Genomic DNA, 15,648 nt, shown 5'->3' on the forward strand with positions numbered 1-15,648 from the left:
CCAGATCCCATGCATGGTGGACGAGAAGGTGTGACGCTGAATAGCATGACTCACAAAGAACAGGTAGGAACTGTCAGAGCATACCAGGATCGGTCTCCTCATAGGCTGTACGCAATTTCCAAGTGTTGATCGTATCGACGCTGTGCACCCCAGTGTGCCTTCACCCGTTCACTTGTGGCATCCAATTCTGACCTGCACCGCTTTTCCTGAGCGAGGAACGAAGCCTGTGCCAGAAGTACCCCAAAAACCCACCAAAGCCGTGTATTACATGTTGGTTAAAGCCGTGATAACATAATTTGCACTTGACTGGCTTCTCTTTTGCAGCCTAGTCAATGGCGTTGGAAGTGCTTGTGACCGTTTCGAACACTCGAGGACGTGCTGACTTTGCACGGCCTTTGAAAGAATATGCAGGTTTCGTAAGACTCAACCTACTAAGCAACTACGAGGATGGTAAGCCTGACTGCTTAAGACGAAGTCTGGGTAGATGTGGTTGGTCGGCACTTCTGTCGTCGCGAACATTCCCTTGATACAATGCCAGTACTTATGAGGCAAGACAAAAAGGGGGCTGATTGAGCATTTCACCATGGTTGACAGGAGGACGCGTGGGGTAAGAAATCTTGAGATTAGCGCGGCGCGACACGACGTCATGGCGGCTCAACCCACCAGACGTCTCAACGCGCCTAGAAGCGACCTGATGTCGCACTTTGTCGAGTCACTCAGCCCTGAACGCGCATAGCGCCGCCGACAAGATGCCCTCCCTTGTTCGCAAGCTGCTCATCTTCGCCGCCGTCGACGGTCTCATCCTCCAGCCGTCCCCGCCCCGCAACCATCCGCCCGCGACGCAGCAGGCCATCAAGGTCGACTACAAGGGCAATGTCGGACCGTTGTTGAAAGACAGGCGCGAAGAAGACACGGCGCCAGTGTCTGTGGAAGCGCATGGCATTATCGGTACGCGCGCAGTCATTGGCGCATTGGAGCACAAGCTGACCCTACTCTAAGGACTACTCAAAGTGGCTACTTCGTACTTCCTGATATCCATATCCGACCGCGAACAGGTGGCACTTGTACGCGGCAAGCCCATCTACAAAATCACCGATGTCGCCCTCATCCCCCTCTCCTCGCAAGCCGACGCCGACAAGGCCATCGCAGCCACGCGCGACCATCTGAAGCGCCGCAACCGGGCGCCCGGCCTGGAAGACGAAGATAGCGATAGCGATAGTGAGGATGGCGCGCCCAGTGTGACCGACTCGCTTGTGGAGGACTCATCGTCCACACCCAGCGAGGTCAAGGACTCGGTCACCGGCCAAAAAGGCAGTGCGCAGCGCAAGACAAGTGTGGCTGAAGACGTCATACAAAGGAAAGGTGTATATGGCAGATTCGCTGACAAGTGGTTCTCGCGCAAGGGTTGGAGTGCTGACAACAGGCGTCTGCAAGGGCTGAGCTCAGAAGAGAACCTGGCGGCAAAGAACGTGCCGCAGAATGTTGACTCGGGGGTGCCCAAGGAAGAAGAACAACCCAAGAGCGAGTCTAAGCCGGATGCCATCCCTACAGATGACAAGGACATTTCGGACCCAGTCAGCCCAGAAGCTATACCCAAGGCTCTGGGCGGCGAGAAGGACGCAGCCACTGTAGCACTCTTACCAAAGATTCTGCAGACCACCAAAATGTACTTTTCATCAGGCAACTTCTTCTTCTCATACGACTATGACATCTCACACGGTATTGGCCAGCAGCAAGCAAGTTCTAGTGTCGCCCTGTTTAAACAATTCGATCCTTTGGTCAGTTTACACCTTGTCCATGTAACGGCCGATTGCTCACCAGTATCTAGTTCTTCTGGAATCAGCACATCATCGCACCTTTCATCAATGCGGGCCAGCATGCTTTTGTGCTCCCCGTAATGCAGGGCTTCGTTGGTCAACGACCTTTCACGATCAAGACGGCTGATGGCCAGTCGAACAGTCTTGTAGTCGACCCGAGTGCCACTCCAGATGACATCCAGCTCCAGTCCTGGCATGAAAAGCAGAAAGAGGACTCACAGTCCAATACGGAAGCCAGTGGCGAAGCATCTGATCCCGATGCCTCTCTTGTGGACGGCAAAGACTTCCTGTTGACACTCATCTCGCGACGTTCTATCAAGCGAGCTGGGCTTCGTTACCTGCGAAGGGGCACAGATGACGAGGGCTGTACCGCGAATAGCGTCGAGACGGAACAGATCCTATCCAACCCGGCTTTTAGCACGACACAGGACAAGATTTTTTCTTTCACACAAATTCGAGGCTCAATTCCCCTGTTCTTCTCTCAATCGCCCTACAGCCTCAAACCACAAGTCTCTACTTGGGGATCGTTTGAGACTAATGCTCGCGCTTTCAAGAAGCATTTTGCCGATCTGTCTTCACGCTATGGCGAAATATACTGTGATTCGCTCATAGACAAACACGGCACTGAGGCAAAGATTGGTGAGCTCTATGAACAGCATGCGAAGTCGCTCAATGAGAATGGCGGGATGGACGGGAAAGGCAAGCAGCTGGGTTTCGAATGGTTCGACTTCCACAACGTATGCCGCGGTATGCGCTTTGAAAACGTCTCGAAGCTGATGGATTCAATCGAACCCTTCATGAAATCTTCTGGATGGGTGGAGATCTTAGGAAATCAAGTACAGCAGAAGCAGTCAGGCGTCTTGCGCACAAACTGCATGGACTGTCTGGACCGCACCAACGTTGTTCAATCTGCGTGCGCCAGGACCGCTCTTGAAGCACAACTGTCAATGGGCAGTTACAGCATCGATCTCCAGAACGACCCCAGTACATCGTGGTTCAACACCCTCTGGGCTGACAATGGCGATGCCATATCTCGGCAGTATGCTGGCACTGCTGCGCTAAAGGGCGACTTTACGCGTACCCGGAAACGGCAGATAACTGGTGCGCTTACCGATTTTGGACTGACACTCACGAGATATTACAATAACATCGTGAACGACTACTTTGCTCAGGCAGTCATCGACTACCTTCTCGGTCGCGCTACCGATACCATCTTCGCAGAATTCGAAGCCGATATGAAGAGCTCAGATTACTTTATCGATGTACGCAAAGTGCGGCAGCAGGCCATTGAACGTTCTGCTGGCATCGTGATTGAGGATCGCGACGAAGACCTGGTACATGGCTGGACGTTGAGCGTACCCACTGCTGTTAACCAGGTCAAGACTGCTACATTTGAAGAAGCAGTCCTTCTACTAACAGAAAAGGCCTTGTACTTCTGCCGTCTCGACTGGGGAACAGAGAAAGTACGCGAGTTCGAGCGTATTCCGCTGGAGAACGTGCAAGGGCTCATGCGAGGTGTGTACGTTACGTCCACACTGGCGCAACGACACACCGACACAGACAAGAACGTTGGTCTCATCATACGATATCGAGCCGATACCAAGGGCGAGCTAGTACGGCGCAATACAAGGGCTCTAGATTCCGGAGCCGCCAGCGATGAGCAGCGCAAAGACGACGCCAAGAAAGACCAGAAGCAGGATACTGCGGGCCGCTTCCTAGCGTTCAAAGCGCTTCCACCGAGAAGCAGCGTTCCGTCATCCCCTGGCGACAACCCTGACAATGAAGGCGAGGTTGTCAAATCGGTATGCGATGAGATTGTGAGGATCGCCAATGAGATGAAGAAGGGCGGCAGGGATGAAGACAGGACACTGAAGGTAGAGGAAAAGGATATAATCAGCCTTGTGGACGCGAAGAAGAGTACCGGCTACCTGGAACAGTTTGAGTATTCCTTGAAGAAGCTTGTTTGGGGCTAAGCCCGGTCTGACACTGGCCATGTATAATGTGTTGTCGTTTCTCATTGTATCTTGTTCAGGAAGCCGTACATAAACCTTTGGAAAGATGCTCGTATCATGTAATACAGTCATCCTGTAGATAGTTACGTTTTCACCATACGGTGTGTCTGAATCGTCGACTTGCCTTGATTGGGGTATAATCTCCTTGATCCCTATACTTCCCGATGGTCTCGGACGGTCACATCAAGAACAGCGGATTCCAGCGACCAGCACGGCGGATTTACGGCGCTTCCAAGTCCCGGCGACTGAGGTGCGTGTGGGGACAGTGCGGGTGGCTGCTGGCTACCTGACAAGCTTGTGAGAGCTATATCGGGAAATGCATCCGCTTTACTTGTGCTGCACTGCATGTCGAGGGTGCTAAGTGATGTGATACTAAAGACTTGAGAGCGGTGCACCGAGATGTATGAGGAAGTCGCGTTACAAGCAAGCCAGCTGGGGAAGTAACGAAAGCACTGGTAAGCATCGACCCAGTTTCCTCTCCGCGCTCCAACATCTCCTTTCCCCATCCATCCTCTGCCCGGCGACTCCACTATTCCACGCGATGAAGCGCTTGCGTCGCTGGGACTTGTTTAATCATCAGCGGACCCGCGCCGCATCTTTTTCGGTGCAACGTTCTACCTTATGTCATCGGCACATGCAGCGAAAGACACGACCGCAACAGTGATCGGTCTCATCGCCCCGTAGCGATGGTCACGGCCCCCACCTAGAGCCTCACCTCGTATAGATGTGGTGAATGGAGTGCGCCGGCGCGTGGACCGACATGCCAATTGCATACCAAAGGATGGGTCAGCTGCACGCCTTACCACGGCCCAAAATGCCACGCCCTCTCAGACGACTTATTGAAGCTTGACAGCTACAGGCTTGCTCGGCACTCGGCTGCGAGCTTAAGCTTTGCACTCAACGGGAGGCGCATGATACGACAACGCTAGCGGCGGCACGGTTGCACGAGGAAAAGCGGGCCAACGTCAGCGTCTCGCGCGATGACTGGCTGCATGCCGTTCTTGATTGCGGTGCGTGACGTCAACTGTGGAAACCTCATACTGTGCTCTGAGCGCGAATGGCACATCGCAAAGGGCCCACCAAGGACAAAAATTTCTGCTTCATGGGGTGCCCTTGGGGTGCGAAATTGTGGGTGTCTGGAGTCTGGAGGAAAAATGGAGAGACATTGTGCGGAGTGCGGAGGGCTCGCATCTCCGGGTCGATGAGATGGATGCAACCATCAGCGTCCTTTGTGGTACAGCCAAACCAGGAAAGGCGAGCATATCGATGATCGCAGCTCCGAGTTCCGTGGCAGGTGGCGCCATGGAAGGCAGGAAGCTTCATCCGCCTTGTTGCCAACCCGTTCCCGTTGTCTCGGCATCAATTGTCCCAAGATTGCGACTCAAAACACAAGCACTAAGCCGACGGATCGTGTCAGGCTTGTCATTTCTTCACTCCGCTGCAAGGTTCCACATCATGCTCCCACCAATCAACGCGTCGTTCTTCGGAGACTATACCAAGCCAGGAAGCACATCAGAGTGTTTTCCGACCGACGAAGGGATGACCGTTACCTGGAACCGTGAAAGGTCCGCTGCGGGGCTCCCACGTTGTTCCTGGCTCCCCTGACCCAACCTCGCGTATGGTATCAAGCCGAGGGAAGCGTGGCATATAAACCCTTTTCGCACCCCGAACGCCAGGCTTGTTCTCTCGTAACCACGCCTGCCAACCTCCGGGTTTCTTTTATACATCCATTGCAGGGTGATTGGCAAGACAAGACATCACCATGGGTTACCAGATCGGCAACATCTACGGCATCACCGCCATTGCGGTCATTGGCGGTGGACTGTTCGGCTTCGATATCAGTTCCATGAGCGCTATGTACGTACTCACCATGGCTATCTGTGGATGATGCTAACATTCACAGTTTGCCAACTCAACAATACCGCTGCTACTTCAACCAGGGACCTAAGGGTCCTCCTTTCACAGGCCCCGAGGATGATTGCTCTGGTCCTACCGCCGATGTCCAAGGAGGCATCACTGCTGCGTGAGTCAGCTCTCACACCATGTATTACATCTTCAGCAACTGACTCGATACAGCATGCCTGGTGGCTCTTTCGTCGGTGCTCTCGTCTCTGGTTACCTTACGGATAAGCTCGGTCGCCGCAGGGCTATTCAAATTGGATGTGCCATCTGGATCATTGGTTCCATCATCTCCTGCGCAGCTCAAAACATCGGCATGCTCATCGTCGGTCGCTTCATCAACGGTCTCTCTGTCGGTATCTGCTCCGCTCAAGTCCCTGTCTACGTCTCTGAACTCGCTCCTCCCTCCCGCCGCGGTCGTGTTGTAGGATCCCAGCAATGGGCCATCACTTGTAAGTACTCACTCTACAAAGTGCGCGTGAGACAAAAGCTAATAAGCGCTTCTCAGGGGGAATTCTTATTATGTACTACATCTCCTACGGCTGCAGCTTCATGGAAGGCACCAAGGCTTTCCGTGTTCCATGGGGTCTGCAAATGATTCCTGCTGTCATCCTTGGTATTGGACTTCTGTTCCTACCCGAATCTCCTCGCTGGCTCGCCCGTCACGACAGATGGGAGGAGACACAGGCCGTTCTTACCCTGGTTCACGGCAAGGGTGACCCCAACAGTCCCTTCGTAAAGCTTGAGCTTGATGAGATTCGTCAGATGATCGAGTTTGAACGCCAGAACGCTGACGTTTCCTTCATGGAGCTCTTCAAGCCCAACATGATCAACCGCGTTCACATTGGTATCTTCACTCAAGTCTGGTCTCAGCTGACTGGCATGAACGTCATGGTAAGTTCCCACTGTACCAACTACATGTGCAACATATACTGACTTCGTACCTCTACCTCTGCAGATGTACTACATCACATACGTCTTCGGCATGGCAGGTCTTACCGGTAACATCAATCTCGTCGCCAGTTCCATCCAGTACGTCATCAACGTCTTGATGACAGTTCCTGCTCTTCTTTTCATGGACCGCTGGGGTCGCCGTCCTATGTTCGTCATCGGCGCAGTCCTTATGATGATCTGGATGTTCGCCAACGCTGGACTCATGGCAAGCTACGGCAACCCAGCTCCTGAAGGCGGTCTTGGTGGTATTGCCGAGCAATCCTGGGAGATTACGGGCGCGCCTGCAAAGGCTGTCATTGCTTGCACATACCTGTTCGTCGCTTCTTACGCGCCAACCTGGGGCCCCGCGTCTTGGGTCTACCCACCAGAGATCTTCCCTCTCCGCATTCGTGGAAAGGCTGTTGCCGTCGCTACCTCATCCAACTGGTATGTACAAACCTGCTTATGATGCTTGAAATCATCACGTACTAACTCCGCTCCAGGATCTTCAACTTCGCCCTCTCCTACTTCGTCCCACCCGCTTTCGTCAACATCCAATGGCGCGTCTACATCATCTTCGGTGTCTTCTGCCTCGCCATGGCTATCCACACGTTCTTCCTGTTCCCCGAGACGGCTGGAAAGACGCTCGAGGATGTTGAGGAGATGTTCATGGCTGGAGTTCCCGCTTGGAAGACTAGGGTCGAATACAGCAACACTCGCCGTGCTGAGCGTGGCGAGGTTGATAACGAGAAGGGTCTCGAGCACAGCCCCGTTAGGGTTGAGAACGCCGAGACCAAGGCTTAGGCTGTGTTTAGGAGGTAATGATCGATGGGAAATGTCTAGCATTGGATATGATGAAGAAGAGTAACAGCCACTGGACTGTTTAATCGCAAAGGTACCAACGTACACATTTTGTCACCATTGTCCCATTTCTTAGTGATGTAGAGTGCAGCTCATTATAACATCCGACCCTGCTGATACAGTGTCTGTCGACCTTTACATCTCGGACGCTAACAACAGTTACACAATATACGACCAGACCTACCGTCTGCAGTGCTGATTCCCCCCTCCTTTTCGCCGAACATCATTCGCCGCGACGCGTGTGCCCGACTAGGCTAGCGTGACGCGTCGCGACTTCCGCCCGCCTTCCGTTCCTCTTTCACGTTCATCCCCGCTGCAGCGTTCTGCTCGGTATCTTATCCACTGCAGTTCAGTTCGGCATGTGCTCTGGTTCCACCCTTATCTTCTGCATTTATGCGTCACTCAAGAACGGTTAGTGAGACGTCCATGTGGCCCCAGCTGGTGAACAGAACTCTTTAAAGTAGTATGGATGCTGCAAGTTTGATGGATGGAATTCATGCTGCCCGATCATCACAACATTCGCAGTTTGTTTAGAACAATGATAGCGACTTGTTCATTGGTGGGGTCTATGTATATAAAACCCATATACTCCTTCACCTCGACAGCTAAATAAGCGGCGCATTGCTCACGCTTAGCAGACTGCATGTGTCTTTCCAGTCTTTGCCTGTAGACTGTGGTCCTCGTCGAAGTGATCTGTCGCCTTCTTCTTAAAGATGGGGCTGATAATGGTCGAACGACGACGCATTTCGAATGCATGCTGCCTGTGCTCCTCGATCTTCTTCGCGTCGAGCTTGTCCAGCGTCGACAGCGCAAGCTTGAAGTCGGCAAGCAGTGCGTCACAACGAGACTTGGTGAAGTCCTCGCGCACAACCACACGCAGCATCTTCATCTTCTCGGAGTGAGGGGCCATTGTGTATGCGGGAACGACCCATCCGCGCTCGCGTAGTTGATGAGCACTGCTCTCGTTAGTTGCAGTTGCAGAAAAAATGGGGTGCACACTTACATGGCGAACTCATCGTACTGCTTGCCAAGATCTTCATCAATGCGGCAAGCAACGAGAGGAAGTCCAGCGCCTCCCCTTTGACTCATGATGATAAAGCCCAATGCCTCAAGGTTCGCGGCGAGATAATCGGCCGTACGCGTCAGGTTCAGCATGATCTTCCTGTATCCTCGCTTGCCAAGACGAATGAGCTGGTAGTACTGTCCGATGATCTGCGAAGCTCCGCGCGAGAAGTTCAGCGTGAAAGACGCCTGGTCAGCACCGAGGTAGTTGATGTTAAAGACGAGCTCCTGGGGAAGGTACTTGGGGTCGCGCCACACAACCCAGCCGACACCGGGGTAGACAAGTCCGTACTTGTGGCCAGAGACGTTGATGGTGGTGACCTTTGGTAGGCGGAAATCCCATAATAAACCTGGGTTGACGAACGGAGCGACGAACCCACCGGACGCGGCGTCGACGTGAATATCAACATCGATATCCTTCTCGACGAGAAGGTCGTTGATGGCTTTGATATCTTCGTATTCGCCAGTGTAGGTCGTTCCCAGGATTGCGCCTATTCGAATTAGCTCATTGTCCTCTTATAGATGCTGTAATACGTACAAATTCCAATGGTGTTCTCATCGATGAGATCAATGCATTCCTTGGGGTCCATCACATAGCGCTCAGTAGTACAGTATACATATCGCTCTTCGATATCAAAGTATCGGCATGCTTTCTGCATACAATCAGTATGCTTCTCCCTCTTATTTGCCTGAAATGACTCGACAATAGGCTACATACCTCCCAGCAGACCTGTACAGCCGAGTTCATGATCATGTTTGGCTTGTCGTAGGGCTTGCCCTCAGCCTTGCGCTTGTTTTGCCAAAGCTTTTTCTGGGCCAGTACACCCAACTATGATGCGTCAGCTCAAAGGCTTCCAGCTTCATACCACTGTATTCACTGACCATGATGGCTTCAGAAGACCCAATGGTAGAGGTGCCGATTGTGTTCGCCTCTGGATCTGCCGGCGCATTGAACAGCCTGGCGATCATCGACACACATCCTGTTTACAATTCAGCAAACATTCCTCAGCCCATTTTGTAGTGTATGTACGAACGGTTTTGGATATCGGCGCTGACGGGGTACTCTTCGTAATCGATGAAGTTCTTCGAGAACGCGTCGCTGAGGTAAAGGGTTATTGGGAGGTTACGAAACGCGAGCTTGTCCGACATACACCATAAGCTTCTCGGCCTCTTCTTCCTGCTCATGTGTCAGTCTTTGTCTATCCGATAAATGATCATTAGAGCTTACCATGTAAGTTGTAACGAATGAAGCCAAGTTCAGTGTTGGGGTGCCATCGAGCGTGAGATCGTCCTTGATCATGCGGTATGCACTAGCATCTGGTCAGCGATGCTGTCGCAGCTGTGGTGCGGCGCATAGTCTGGTGTGTTCGATGCCAATAGTGCATGTAGCAAAGTACGTACACATGGGGAGGCATTTCTCGGTCCTAGATCGTGTCAATTCCGGGTATAGCTACTCAAAAGGGCTGGACTCACCGGCATCTCGTGTCTCGGCAGATCTTCAGCAGCATATTTGGAACCGTAGACGGTAGCAGTGTAGTCGTCGGCTTCATCGTCTGGTGTCAGATTGATGGTAGTGGTGGCATCAATGGCCTCGAACTGGCTCTGCTCCTCGGAGACTTCCTTGTGAGTTGCTACACGGTTGATATGCACCATGTTGGCGGTCGTAGGGTGTGTTTGTGGAGGGGTCTTCTGGAAGAGACAATAGTGCCTGCCTTCTATGATCGAGGTGCAGGTGCGAGGAAAGACGGAGGAAGAAGAGAAGCAGGAAGCCACGTCAAGGAAGTAAACAAGGCAGCCTAAGAACAACCGGAGCTGCCGCAGAATCAGCAGCTTATATCGCTCACCAGCTCCTGACGCGCCTATCATGCAGCATCAACACGCCGCCCGCGTTCCAGCTCACTCTGCTACCCCACCACGACTTGCATACGACATACGTTGGGGGCCACCTGCTGCAGGCCGACGCTACACGACGCGTACGTCGATTCATCATCCAGACGGCCTAGCGCATTTCCGTAGCCATTTATTCTACATGAGGCGTTTGAGCTGGGAATAATTCAAGTAAACAGACGCACGATGTCGCGCCCAAGGTGCTCATTCGAGAGAGACAACATGTCATAGCGGGGTACAGGCCGTTCGCTAAGCATTTGGCCCGTGAAGCTTGTCTGGCTAGTGGCCCTGTTTCCTCACACCGCCCTACACATGCCTTCCTGCTTTCGGCGACGAGCTAACGCCTTTCGAGATGGACTATCGGCGGGGTAGTGCCAGGTACGATCTGCCCGGGCGAGTGTCGGGTTCTGCTCCGCAATGACATTTCACAACCTTCGGGGCTGAGAAGATATGCGCTGGTGGTAGGTATCAGCTAAGCCATGGCGGTTTATGCGTAGCTGACGAGAACGTTATTGCAGCAAGGTCGTCGCACACAGGCACGGTGTCAGCAGAGTTCGGTCGCAGGTTCGCTTCCAACCTTAACACTGGTAGCGTCCGAGTATATGGCTAGGTACTGATTGGATGGCTCTTATGTGCCGCTGAAAGACAAGGCTGCGGGTAAGTCGCGGCGCGAACCTAGGTGTGCGCAAGTGAGATTCCCAAGCATTCCAATAGGTGAGTATTTCCACTAGTGCTGAGTCAATTGAGCACTGTCACGGCATTGGGGACTGCAGTGCAACATATATTACGGAGGCAAGCAGCGTTGGACTGCAAGCATGGAAGTATATTTGAGTATCGTTTTATACGCAGAGCATTGCGACAATCGGTATCAAATAGCCAAGACATCTCAACGCCCTGACCATGCGTGGTTGCTGAAGCGAATCATGTACGCACCGAATGAGAGCTGAATTACAAGCGCAAGCGTGGAACCATAGCAGCGTCAACCCGTCTTGGCCAAGAGAGCAATGCTTGTTATGCTCGAGCAAATGTCGAAAACTGGCTCGGGAGGTGTACTTGCTTCGGCTTCAATTTGCGGGCGGCAGGACGACCCGGGGGTTTGAATGTGCACAACGAATGTACAGCGCTTTGGAGTTAGCGAATGTGTTGCTCCGAATAGTTTACATGCGGTGGTCGTAGTACCCAATGCAGGTATTCGAGTCCAAAGGACTACTCCAGTTGAATGCTGGCCGGAGTGCTTGTCTCAACGAATATCCGTACAGGCCGGCGATGAGCTATCTATAGTCTGTAGGGAGCCTTTTGCTTCATATAATGTTCGCAATGCTGATGCGACTTGTGCCTGACGGTGTCGGACTTGGGTTTGGCGCCATCTTTGGTGGTGGTGGTGCTTCCGGTGCCAACTGCACGCGCTTAACAGGATTATGGGGTGGAGGATAGTAGGCAGGCGATTGCGTGGATCGATGAAGGAGCTCATCCATCAGCTGCTTGACCATTTGCTCAACCTTGCTCCACTCATCCGGTTCAGTTGTAGTGTTCATCGGTGAACCAGATGACGTGCGCAATGGTAGTGCGTCCCGCATCGGTTCATCGCCGCTCGGCGATCTTGTAGCGATGGGGGTCGGGTCTGGCTTCATGCTCGAAGAGATCAAATTATCACCCGCCCAAACCCAAGAATGCTCAAGGCTGCTTTGAGCGTCCGCACTGACGTACGCGATCATCTCCTCATCCTGCTCGAGCTGATGACTGCTTGCGCGCCCGGTACGCACTCTGTCGAACATCCTTTCGAGGAAGAATACCACGTGCTTTCCGCACGCCGTGTTGACCTTCCGTCGATTGCCAATAGCCCTAGAGAGATGCAAGCAAACGAGTGCAGCCTTGTACTCGCCACGGAAGCATAGCACAAGTATACATCTCCACAAGTGCAAACATACGGCATTGCTCGCTATCGAAGCTACTAGCTCTTCCCATGTTTTTCCAGAATCCTGTTTGGGAGGATTGTGCAAGGCCCTTGACACATACGTTGCCGTGTCTTGAGAAACAGAAAAGCACCGCTTTAGAGCACTCACTCGCTCCGCGAGACCGGCTACTGGAGTCAGATTGCGCCGGTACACACTAAAGCGAGCGGACAACAAGCAAAAGATTGTAGGCAGTGCCGACATGTCGAACAGTGTATTGGAATCAGGCTGGTAGGCTTCAGGAAGGAGCAGCAACTTAAGTCGAAGCTCTTCATCAAAGCTTTGTAGGCTCTGTGGGAGAACTACGCTTGATTTGAGAATTTGCCGCAGTGGCGCATATAGGCGTGTGATGTGTATGTTCGCCATGAACCCAGTATAGTGAGTTGGCTTCGCTAACGAGCGGAAGGAACTGTTCGGTTGGATGTAGCGGTCGTCCACGGCGGATGGCAGAGATATTTCGCAGTCGATTTCGTTGATGATCATAGGCTTGCCTGTCTCAAGCGACATGATCCTATTTCAAAGTCAGCTGCAGTTGGCAAAAAGAGGCGAGAAACAGCTTCCATACCTATCGCGAACGTAGATGGACCACCAGAGCCTACGTCGGATCTCACCGTCGACAAGAGGCCAGACATCGACTTCAGGGCATATTTGCAATTCCTGAGCCATTCTCGCGGCAGAGGCGAGCCACATAGAGCCCGCAGGGCCCAAGTTGCACTCAGTAGCGTAGATGCTCAACAGAAGTGCTGCTTGGGCATATGTAACTGAGACATCATGCGGCCAGGACTGGAGAACAGCAGTCGCGGTCTCATACATTGCCTGGCCCTTTGACACTGAGGTAGGAGAGTTGGTGTGCGCCGGTTCAGCTTGCAAAGCGCCACAAGCCAATACCGCAAAGAATAATCCGACCCATTCACGAGAGCAACCCTCGAATGTTTTCGAAGTGTACACTTCGTCCACTTCTCGCTGAAAAGTGGGCCAGTGAACAGCAGGATACGACTCGTGTATCGTCTCCATGTATGAGCGAGCGAGGTACGCAAAGTCTGCGCGTGTTGGTATCTCGGTTGACCGCCAATTTGTCAATCCAGCGCCCTTTGGATCGTGATGGGGTGTAGAAAATATGCCTTGGGCATGTGTTCGGATGTTGCTGCGGACCTGGTCGAAGTTGTTCAAGGCTGGCATTGTGATCGGACGTGGTCCCGGTATGGCGCCAATCTGAGCTTCAGAAAGCCTGCGCTTCGTGTCTGTCCGTTCGGGATCTAAAGGCTCACCATCGGAGACCTTGGTGCGCAGCTGAGAGTTGACATGAGTCAACTCGGCAATCTGACTCTGAAGATCCTGGACCTGTCTATGCAACGTAAGCAAATGTTCGTCCAAGTGGGCTAAGTCATAACACGTACTTGATGGATGACATTCGCCGGTTGGTCTCCTTGGTGAATTGACACCTGTGGTTACGGCTCGAGCATTCTGAACAAGCCGATGTCTCGGTTGCATCGCACTAAAATAGTGGTCAGTAACATCCTCACATGGTCTCCAGTTCAATGCCCTGACATTGCTCATGGAAGCATGTCAATCTCAGCAAAGCTCATGCGCAACTGGATACGCATGCGCTCGACGCGACTGAAAGGGAAGATGGTCGTCTAGGTGGCCAGTACCTGATCATCCATCCCCAATCTCGCTTGTCCGCCTCTGATGGCATTGCTGGAATGCCACCAAAACACTTGCTTTTCATGTACGTATGAACCTTCTATTTTCTTTACTCACCTTGACTTTGCGTTCTCGACAAGCATCGCACGAGGGATCCTTACGTCTCTGTCTGTATGCGCGTTTTTGCGCGTTCAAGTTCGCGGACGATATCTGAGTAGGGGATATCATCAGGCTCGCGCCATCGTGGTTGTGGTCCGGCAGGCTTCCAGATGCCGTACTTGGTGAAGTGGAATGGCTATAAGAGTTCGAAGAATACCCAGGTGAACGGGAGCCAAGCTGTGGGCCAGTAGGCGCCGCCAGAGTAGTCGTGCGAGCAACCGGATGCGACATCGTGAACGGACTTGGTGGTGGTATCATGGTCCGTGGCGACTGCCCACTGGAACCTGGCGGAGATTTGCGCATCGTGAGAGATAGCCCAAGCGCTCGAAGACAGGCCGGGTGTGGGTATCGAAATTCGCTTGGTAGGTAACAAGTTCTAGTCGAGATGATGTCGCTATGGAGAAAGAGTAAGTGGTCTCGGTAGAAGCCGAACACAGCGCTACTCAGAACGGGCCAACGATATTAGTAGCTTGTGGGACCAGGTAGACGTGTTGAACCAATGGAAGCCAGCCGTCAACACCTCATGCTGCCTTGGCGTGATGCAAGATGCGGAAGATGGAAACTTGTGGATGAACAAGATAAGTGACAGGTCTTCGCTCCAAGTGGAGAAACCGTGCAAGCGAGCGGTAGGTTGGGCAGATTGAGTGACTCGGGCATACAGAAGGCTGGAGCGCGATAGTCGGGTCTGTGTCGCCTGAGTAAGTGCTGTCAGCCAGCCGCTCGGCTGAGTGGCCGAGATGCCACAGCTTTAGGTTAGGGTCAGTGGCTAGACTGGTTAGGGTGAACTGCGAGGTGGTGTGTGATGATTGAACTTTCACGGCCGTGAGGAGACAAGAGACGCTTCGGCAGACGGCAAGATTCGTGGGAACGATGTTAAATCTCGGCAAAGATCCGATGAAGGAAATACTGGGTATTTCGGGGCGTCGTATGGGGCTAGTATGCTAGTCAAAATGCTGCAATGATCAGCTCAATTCCCAGTTGCAGTGAAGTTCGTCTAGCAACCTTGTGGTAAGGCGGTAGAAGGACCCTGTCAGGTCGCCACCTTTCGATCTCGGATGGATGCTCTGAGCGACACAGGGGATTGGCGAAGGTGCTTCGTTTAAAGCACGTGTCGACTTGGCGACGCGCTGAAATGGAAAGGAGCTTCGGGGACCCTGTACAAAGCTCCGTATCCTGGGAGAGTAGGGGACTTTAGCAAGCCTTGTTCAACAACACCACGAAGCAGAGGCCTCCTGTGCATTCGACGTACCGGTATACGGGAGGAGCAAAGTTTATTGCGGGTTGATAGTACCACGAATGCCCAGATATGTGGTTTGGCTCCCGTCCACGAGTGGACCGATAGAAGTCGTGCAAACCTATGTTTTTGTGTCTCGTGAGTACTGCCCAATGGCTCCGCACACGGCATACAGTTGGTGCTGCTTC

The 15,648-nt window shown here is 52.8% G+C and overlaps 4 protein-coding genes across 4 annotated transcripts; 2 read left to right on the top strand and 2 right to left on the bottom strand.

Moving 5' to 3' along the window:
- Positions 1 to 749: 749 nt before the first annotated feature.
- On the top strand, positions 750 to 3,790 carry J4E90_000913 (uncharacterized protein; the record flags this gene model as incomplete). Its single annotated transcript, XM_051430506.1, has 3 exons — positions 750 to 948; positions 1,000 to 1,778; positions 1,829 to 3,790. 3 exons carry the CDS (start codon positions 750 to 752, stop codon positions 3,788 to 3,790), a joined length of 2,940 nt encoding a protein of 979 aa, XP_051295993.1.
- A 1,801-nt stretch (positions 3,791 to 5,591) lies between these two features.
- Positions 5,592 to 7,465, top strand: J4E90_000914 (uncharacterized protein; the record flags this gene model as incomplete). The annotated part of the gene is made up of 6 exons (XM_051430507.1): positions 5,592 to 5,686; positions 5,733 to 5,852; positions 5,906 to 6,180; positions 6,237 to 6,622; positions 6,687 to 7,108; positions 7,165 to 7,465. The coding sequence occupies 6 exons, from the start codon at positions 5,592 to 5,594 to the stop codon at positions 7,463 to 7,465; spliced, it is 1,599 nt and encodes a 532-aa protein (XP_051295994.1).
- A 688-nt stretch (positions 7,466 to 8,153) lies between these two features.
- J4E90_000915 (uncharacterized protein) lies at positions 8,154 to 10,237 on the bottom strand (the record flags this gene model as incomplete). The annotated part of the gene is made up of 10 exons (XM_051430508.1): positions 8,154 to 8,478; positions 8,526 to 9,075; positions 9,123 to 9,237; positions 9,303 to 9,413; positions 9,467 to 9,564; positions 9,619 to 9,683; positions 9,736 to 9,761; positions 9,813 to 9,894; positions 9,986 to 10,008; positions 10,058 to 10,237. 10 exons carry the CDS (start codon positions 10,235 to 10,237, stop codon positions 8,154 to 8,156), a joined length of 1,575 nt encoding a protein of 524 aa, XP_051295995.1.
- A 1,535-nt stretch (positions 10,238 to 11,772) lies between these two features.
- On the bottom strand, positions 11,773 to 14,529 carry J4E90_000916 (uncharacterized protein; the record flags this gene model as incomplete). Its single annotated transcript, XM_051430509.1, has 4 exons — positions 11,773 to 12,934; positions 12,989 to 13,768; positions 13,821 to 13,918; positions 14,185 to 14,529. The coding sequence occupies 4 exons, from the start codon at positions 14,527 to 14,529 to the stop codon at positions 11,773 to 11,775; spliced, it is 2,385 nt and encodes a 794-aa protein (XP_051295996.1).
- Between the last annotated feature and the right edge of the window lie 1,119 nt (positions 14,530 to 15,648).

This window comes from Alternaria incomplexa (genome assembly GCF_024043165.1).
Source record: "Alternaria incomplexa strain BMP 0042 chromosome Unknown scaffold_1, whole genome shotgun sequence".
In the NCBI taxonomy this organism is placed as follows: Eukaryota; Fungi; Ascomycota; class Dothideomycetes; order Pleosporales; family Pleosporaceae; genus Alternaria; species Alternaria incomplexa.